Below are 8,794 nucleotides of genomic sequence, written 5' to 3'. Positions count from 1 at the left end.
TCCTTTAGCATTTTTCTGTTTTAATTTCATAATTGTAGGTCATTAGCATGTATATCGAGTTTGCCGTTATGTGGTGGGAGTTCAAACACACAAAGACCCACTGTTTGCACAAAACTATTCTCGCTGGTTTGGAATAGGCTGCCATGCTTTTTTAATGTTATTACAGCATGTATGTTCATTACAGAATTCAGATAAAATTTGCTTATGTTGTGCTATTATGTTTGATTTAATCTTAATCACAGTGAGCCCTTCATTAGCTCAATATGCGGTTTGCCCTCAAGTGTGCACTGTTGATTACTTTGTAATATATGCCACCGTGAGTACTGACATTAGAGTTGTTTAAAGGCCGAGAACTGGAAACAGCCTTTCCCCCATTTTCTGTATACTGGTGATGGGAGTAATAACGTTTTGGGGAAGGTTTTTAAATCTCACAGAAGAGGACAGTGGCCTGCTCCAGCAGGAATGTGCGGGATACAGTGTGTTTCCTTTGTTCCGGTGCCAAGAATGAGCGCTGTACTATGGCAGTTCCCTTAGGATTTGTGTGTGCTCTGGGCTCATGAAGATATTGCATCAGGAGCTGCAGCAGTTGTACTCTTTATCCCTCACCTAAGAAGGGATTATTTCTGAGGAATGAAAGGCTCCCATCGTTGACTGTGGATGTGGAAAACCTTTCCTAGCTTAGAGCATTGGTATCTGTAATACATTTGAAAATCAGAGTTCATGTTACCTGTTTTAATCACATGACTACATGTCCCAGTACACAAAAGGGCACTGGCTGGCATTCTTCTTAATGTATTTAGTAAAAAGCATGAGAAGTCCTTTAAGAGTTTAAATGTCCCTGGAACAGGCATAGAGGCTCTAGTCCAGAATGAATTAGAGTGAAGGAAAGCCGTGTGACACCTGGCATTCCTCTGTTCACTGAGCTTCTTTGAGGCTTGAAGATTGATTTTACCATCTAGACCTCTCTGGCTAATACCTATTCTTCAACCACCTTAGTTACTCTGACATAGGAATTTACTTCTTTCCTTGAAAACACTTTAAAAAATAATAACAAACATTATTATAAACTAATATATGAGAGTACTTAGCTGAAACAAAAAAGTTTTAGTAGACAGTATTATACTATCTTTGAAAATCAAGGAGAAGTTTATGCAACTTAAAATGTTTACAAACTGCAGTGCAATCTACTGTTTGTGAATGTCAGTGTATTATCAGGAAACGTGTCTATACAATCACAGAGTAGTATATTTCCTCACAAACTTCTTTACGAAGAGTGAAATATGTTTTTGTACCTCTCGGTGTCAGTTAGGGACCTATTTTGTGCAGTATTTATGTGATTGTGCCTATGCATGATGAATGAATGAATTTCAGTCACACATTGTCTAAATCATAACTTGATGCTTGGGAAAGAATCAACAGTTAAAACCTCATGAAGTTCTAATGTCTGTGTTCAAAACACATCACAGTATTAGGATGTAGGGAGATACGTACGTGTGCTCCCTGGGGTGGGGATTTCTAGTTACTAGACCATCTCCATTTTCAGCATTTGGCATCTTCATGATACTTTTATAAATATGACGTTAACAGAAGAGCAACAATATGATTTTACCGATGGAATAACAGATTTTCTGCATTCACTGAAAGACTGTAAATATTGGGTCCTTGTGACTTCAACTGACTCTTCCAAATTGTATGAATGTATCAATGTATCAGATAAACCCAGTTTCAGAATGATAAAGAAAAAATATTAGACCAAATAATGCAGCTGATTAACAGTGGTACGATTTTTAGCCTGTGTTTTAAAATGGACTTAAAGTCCTGTTCTGCCTTTTATTTGTTGAACTTGCCACTTTGCATTCTTTGAGTTCAAAGACAGTTGCTAGCATCTGTACCTAATCTGACAATAATGTGTTCCTCAGCTGCCTATGGATTAAATCACATACTGGCATATTTAAGCTGAATGTCAGTCTGGAAAATAAATTTACTATATTAATTGAAATACCACTCTTTGTTTAGGTATTTGTCATATATTTAAGAAAAAATTACAAAGAATGGAAATCGTATGACAATAACGTAAGTCTTTCTTCAAAGTGCATGCAGACTTTTGCGATATCTCATTCAGCCAAGTATTTGTGCTCTTCCTCATTCAGTATAACGCAACTTTCAACTTGCTTAGAAGGCAACGTTGGAAGGTTAGAGTTCACCAGAAACATGGAATTTTACAATGTGAGTTCAACTGAATAAATTTGAATTTCTGTAGGAAGAATCAAAACACCTAAAGACCGCAATATATAATAATCGTTTTTAAAGTATTTATTAAACCTGATAGATTTTCCAGAAATGAAAAAAAATCAGCTCTAAAACCAAAGCAGATTTTTAGAAAACTGAAAATGTTAATCAGCCCTATCCATAATGAAGTTTCTCTAAAACTTTATCTTAAAGAGTCATTTTAAAATAATATAACTATTAAAAAATGTAACTGCTAGCTTAATGTTCTGAAATAAGTTTAAACATTTAAAAATATGAATACTGTTGCTTAATATAAAGATGGTGGGAAGGAAAAGTAGAGAAAGAAATGCCAATTCCAGTCCAAAGTTTTATTTGCCAAGCTTTCTTAGAATGAATTTTACCGATTTACGAATTCTTGTAAACAGAATGTATAATGGAAATACTGAAAGACTTTTGCCTAAAGTGGCATCATGGACTGCTGGTGTGATGCTACTGTAATGTAATAAATTCTTAAATTGTTGCAAAGTGCTGTTTTTGCCTTAAAATTTTATTTTGCGTGTCTCGAAAACTATAATATTAAAGGTATTGAAAGTGTGCAAATGTTGGGCATGCCTGGCATGAGATAATCTGTTTCATTTTTACAAAATTGTAATATATGCAAGTGTAATATATGCAACAAAATAAAGTTACGGGATTAAAAAAGTTATGGGGTGAAAAACTTATGGCAAAAAAACTTGTGACAAAAAAGTAGAAAAAAGTTTTATGAAAAGTTACCAAAAATAGTTATGAAAAATAAATTATGGGATAAAAAAGTCATGAGATAAAAATAAAAATTAAAAACCGGCCCCTCTCAGCAAAGCCTGGAGAAATGGGGCTGAAGTCTCCACCGCCACCATGTCCCTGCCACCCCTTCCCAGTCACCCCTTTACAATTAGGGTAGCAAGACAAGACCTCTGTCTAATGGGGAAAGACAAACAGACCCTTTGCCACCTTGACCAGGGCTGAGTCTTTAAATTTCCAGATGACGATGATTGTTATTTAAGAGCCAGAGGCTGGTGGAGTTGGTTTGTTTGGAGGCCTGATGGCCTTTCTCTCACCATAGCAACTTTTCCCTCAGCAGGGCTCCCAGCTTCTTATTCAGAGAGGTAACTGAGGCAGGACAGTGGGGCTAACTGTGGACCAGGCGAGGGTACGGCCTGCTGGGGTGGCCCCCTTCCCTGGTGTACATACTGTGTCTGTGTAACGTTTTGTATATTCCAGAGGGTAGGGCCATCCCTGTATTGGACCTAGCGGTGGTTGGAGCTGGCACATGGGCAGGAGGTTCTAATAATTATTTGTGGCTGGAAACTTATTTATTGCTAGCACAGGACAGAGGAAGGAGGCGGGGATGGGGTCGTGGCTCCCTGGTGATGCGACTCTTGTTTATTTTGCTTTTTATTTTGGAATAAACCGATTTAGCCATACTCCTCGGCCTGGTGTGTTCCCGTTTCCCTCACTGGGTCCTGGAGTTTGTGCCACCAAACGAGGAACCCCAGAGTGTCTTGAGCATGTCCAGCTAGGCTGTTGGGGACCTTCCAGGCTTGTTACCTGTATGCTGCCTGGTGGCACCTGGGGGATTCCACGGGGACTGCCATGGCGCCTATGGGGCGCAGTCTGGCCCTGACAGCCAACAGGCTCAGAAGCCTGATCTAGCGGTGGCCGGGAAGACAGGTACCAGCACCTAAGGGCACTGACTTCCACCCAGCCCAGGCGTCTTCCATTCCGTCCCCGTGCCTCCCTCTCCTGTCTGCACCTGGTGGCCTCTTCTGTCTGTCCCTCCAGAGTGCCGGCTGCCCCGCAGGCTCCCTCCAGGCTGAGTTCATGGCCTGCCCCCTGGTGGCCAGAGCCGGCTTCACAGGATAAGAGCCAGGGAAGCTCCAGGGGCTTTCCAGGAAAAGTGAACCTTGGAAAGGGTATGTCCTTTTCACCGCTCCCAACAGCACCCTAGAAATGGCTTGGCCTTTCCCCTCCCCTGAGCTCCACAGAGAACACAGCCAGCAGAGGACACATTTCCCCGCCATCCAGAAATGGGTGTGAGGGACAGCAGGACTGGTAGAGACTGTCAGGCCACACAGCTGCCTGCACAGCACTCCCATGCTTGGTGGGGGTGGGAGGGATGGCGGGGGCTGTCCGTAGGCCGGGCAGGACAGGGAGGCTCACTGGAGGTGCTGCACTTTGGAGGGGCAATGTCAGGGGACAGCTTTCTCTTGTTGGGACACAGGACTCCAGAAGGACAGCACGGTGACTGATTCCCAGTGCTAGAGGCCAGGCGGCCAGCCACATGTAGGAGAGTGTGTGTGTGTGTGTGTATATATGTATGTGTGTATATGTATGTGTATATATGTATGTGTATATATGTATGTGTGTATATGTATGTGTATATGTATGTGTATGTATGTGTGTGTATATATGTATGTGTGTATATATGTATGTGTGTATATGTGTGTATATGTGTGTATATATGTATGTGTATATGTATGTGTGTATATGTATGTGTATATATGTATGTGTATATATGTACATACATGTATTTATAGATATTTATAGAACAGGGCAGGGGCATACCACAGAGGGGGGCACACGTTTTTAGCCACAGTCACACCTGGAGGTGTCAGCTCACCACTACAGCAGACCAAGTCACAGATGAAGGGGGCTGGCTTTGGGGCTGGGGGAGCCACTGTCAAATCACAGAACAGCCACCCAGGCAGGCCTGGAAAGGGAGGTCTCAGAGAAGAGGACGGATCTGTTTAGAGGTCAAAGCGGGGCCAGGATGGACTTGCCGGACCCGATCGGCTGGCAGTTGGAGAGAAAGCAGAGAGAAAACAGGAGAGAGAAAAGTGAGCAGAGAGCTGGTGAGGCAAGTGCAGAGCACAGGTGTGCCACCGCAGCTGTGGGAGGGCCGGGGAGGGGAGGGCGCAGGTGAGGGTGTGGCAAGGTTCCTGGAAAAGCGGAGCTGGAAGGGAAAGGGGAGGAAGACAGAGGGAGGAGCAGGAGCTTCACAGGTAGTGCCTGGGGGCTGTGGCCACCCTCCCCACCCCACACACCCTGGCCTCGTCCACGGCACCCAGGCAGTGCACCCACTGTTCAGACCAATGCTCACCCCCTTGGGCTTCCCTCTTCTCTGGTCACTCGGTCTTCCAACCCCTGGTCTGGGGTCACCTCTTACTTTGGGGAGCCCAACGTAACAGCCACCAGGCCTGATAGAGAAGGAACACTGCTTGAACCAGGATGATGAAGCTAAAAGGGATGGATGTCTGGAGTGATCGCCGGAGAACCCTCTGGGTGGTCGGAACGCCCAGGATCCTCTGAAGGGACCCTGGGGGAGGCAGGGAGGGCAGGCAGCCAGATGCCACTGGCTATAGACTTGTAAGTCTAAGAGGGAAGCCTCAGCTTGTTGGGGGTTGCAGGTCGCGTAGGTGAGGCTGGGTCCTTCCTGCTGGGAAAAGTAGAAGAGGGAGAGTCCATGGCAGGGGAGGTGGGTGGGCTCAGCCAGGCCAGCAGGCACTGTGGTCCCCTTGTCTGAATAGCAGAGGCGACCTCAAGGAGCAACAGGCCAAGGTGCATGAGCCTGCTGGCCTGAGATAGTGCTTTAGCGGGGACCAGGGACCTTGCCTTCAATCACACGCTGGCAGCTATGATGGGACCTGGGAGGGAGGGAAGGGGCTGTTTGTCCCCGCCTGGTCTGTGAGGTGTGTTGTGGGTTGACTGTGTGTTTGGGACTCTCGAGGTTTTATCCTGGATCACCACTGGGTTGCCGACAGATAGAGGAGGTGGGACCCTGACTCTCACCCTGCTCTGCAGTGGATTTGGCTCTCACACTCCGAGGCTGGGAACTGGATACTCTGCCCTGGCAGCATGACTCGGACTGCACAACAGGTACAGTGTGCCCAGGATGACATTCCTAGGCCTCTGGCTGTCTCAGAGTACAGCCCCACACACAACCCCCTCCCAGCTCTCAGCCCTTACACCATAAACTGTGAGCTCTCTGATGGTTCCAGAGAGCACCCACGTCTGCCAGCTTGGGCATGGAGCCCGTTCCAAGAGCCCCAGGCTCAGCCATGGGAGCTGGGGGGGTTTGGGGCCGTGGGGGCCAGCCATGGTACCTGGGTCCGGCAAAGATGCTCTGCACCTGCAGCCAGGAGTTGTCCACGGGCCCCCGTGGAAGTGCTGACGGTGGTTGTGTTGATGTCGTGGATGATGCTGAGTGCCTCCTTCAGCAGGTGGTGCATACGCAGCATCTCACCGCGCCACTGTGCCTGCTCTGCCGACTCCTCCATCAGCGTGTTCTGGTCCCCACGCGAGTACAGGGTGGACAGCAGCTCTGAGAAGATGAACTCCTTGGTCTGAGAGTGGGCAAAGAGGGAAGGAGGTTGGGACCTGATGCCTGTGCTGCCCTGGCCTCCTGCCAGGCCCTGCTGGGACTGTGTGCTGGACTTGGAGCCCTGAGTATGGCTTTTCAGACGCAGCTTCTACACCACTTAGACTCAAAGATCTGCCTCCCCACCGCCCTTTTCTCACTCAGATAGGGACACTGAGGTCCAGAGGAAAAGTCACCTGTCCAAGGTCACAGGTCTGGGAGGGGACCCAGGACCTATCATGCCACCAGCACACCTGTCTACTGAGTTTTTTAAATAAATTTTTTTGGAGATAGGATCTCGCTCGGTCACAAGGCTGGAGTACAGTGGGCGAGATCACCGCTCACTGCAGCCTCAACTTCTTGGGCTCAAAGTGATCCTCCAGTGTCAGCCTGTCGAGTAGCTACGACTATAGGCACGTGCCACCCCAGCTATTTTTAAAATTTTTGCGTAGAGACCAGATCTCACTACATTACCCAGGCTGGTCTCAAACTCCTGGGCTCAAGCTATCCTCTCTCCTGGGCCTCCCAAAGTGCTGGGATTACAGTCATGGGCCACTGCGCTCAGTCCCACCTTATATTTCTATGAGACAGCTCACGTCTGGACCATGCCTCCCTCCTTGGACCTGGTCCCATAGGGCTGGTCGGCATCTCCCCCAGGCCATCATGGCCACCTGCATCCCCAGTGCCACAGGAGCCCCCACCCCCATGAGGCGGTGCATGCACGTTGTTGATCATGACGTGCACAATGGTCTTGGGCATGACACCAACTATGAGGTCCCACGTGGTCTTGCTGACAATGGCCATGTAGGAGTACACCAGGTTCTGGGTGGTTTCCATTTGCAGCTCCAGCTGTGGGTCCATGGACTGCATGAAGCTGTCAGAGCCATTCTCCTCAGCCTTGCCGTCCTGTCAAGGAGAACACAAGGGCATCAGGGTGGCCAGGTCATGCAGCCAGGCTCCAGGAATCCCTAGGCGTCTAGACCCTCCAAGGGTACCTGGAACATTGAGGCTTAGAGAGAAGCAACTGGCCTGAACACACACCCAGCTACCTACACACTCTAGATGGTTTCAGGTCTCTGCCTCTCAGGACCCCAGACTCCCCTGATTCACTCTCCTCTTAGTTCTGACTCTAGTACTCAGAATTTGCCTCAAGTTACCAATCCAGAAATTGGAAAAGAACAGCTCCAGGTCCCTTGCTTGAAGACCTGGCCAGAGCTTGTGCCAGGCTGCAGACATCTGGCAGGAGGCAAGAAAAGGGCATACTCACTTTCCCCTTGTCCTGGGAGGCCCACGTACCAACATTGCCACCGCCGCTGCCACCAGGGAACACACCATAGTAGACACACACAGAGAGGAAAACGGGAAGGGTCGAGTGAACCTGGGACACTGCACCCCGACTTTAACGTGTTGTTGAATTCAATTAGCTAATATTTTGTTGAGGATTTTTGCATCAATATTCATCAGTGATATTGGCCTGTAGTTTTCTTTTTTGGTTTGCATCTTTGGTTTTGGTATCACGGTAATGCTAGCCTTGCAGAATGAGTTTGGAAGTTTTCCCTCCTTCTCTATTTTTGGAATCATTTGGGTAAGGTTGGTATTAGTTCTTCTTTAAATATTTGCTAGAATTCAGCAGTGAATCCTCAGGTCCCAGGCTTTTCTTTGCTGGGAAACTTTTTATTACCGCTTCGATCCCATTATTTGTTATTGGTCTGTTCAGGTTTTGGATCTTATCGTGGTTCAATCTTGGTAGGCTGGATGTGTCTGGAAATTTATCCATTTTTAGTAGGTTTTCCTATTTCTTTGCGTATAGTTGCTGACCACTAGTGATCCTTTGAGGGCTTATTTTTGTTTGTTTGAGATAGAGTCTTGCTCTGTCACCCAGGCTGGAGTGCAGTGGGGCAATCTCAGCTCACTGCAAGCTCTGCCTCCCGGGTTCACGCCATTCTCCTGCCTCAGCCTCCCGAGTAGCTGGGACTACAGGCGCCCACCACCATGCCTGGCTAATTTTTTGTATTTTTAGTAGAGATGGGGTTTCACCATGTTAGCCAGGATGGTCTCGATCTCCTTACCTCGTGATCCGCCTGCCTCGGCCTCCCGAAGTGCTGGGATTATAGGTGTGAGCCACCGTGCCTGGCCAGTTTTTCTTTTAAATAGATTTGGGACAGACAC

General features: G+C 47.3%; 1 protein-coding gene across 1 annotated transcript; it reads right to left on the bottom strand.

Moving 5' to 3' along the window:
* Positions 1-6,495: 6,495 nt before the first annotated feature.
* On the bottom strand, positions 6,496-7,622 carry LOC112627583 (putative GED domain-containing protein DNM1P46). Its single transcript, XM_025389975.1, has 2 exons — positions 7,327-7,622; positions 6,496-6,611 (listed from the first exon to the last, which is right to left on the bottom strand). Exons 1-2 carry the CDS (start codon positions 7,493-7,495, stop codon positions 6,508-6,510), a joined length of 273 nt encoding a protein of 90 aa, XP_025245760.1. The 5' UTR covers positions 7,496-7,622; the 3' UTR covers positions 6,496-6,507.
* Between the last annotated feature and the right edge of the window lie 1,172 nt (positions 7,623-8,794).

Source organism: Theropithecus gelada, chromosome 7a, assembly GCF_003255815.1.
Source record: "Theropithecus gelada isolate Dixy chromosome 7a, Tgel_1.0, whole genome shotgun sequence".
Taxonomy (NCBI): Eukaryota; Metazoa; Chordata; class Mammalia; order Primates; family Cercopithecidae; genus Theropithecus; species Theropithecus gelada.
This window is presented reverse-complemented; position numbering and strand designations above follow the sequence as displayed.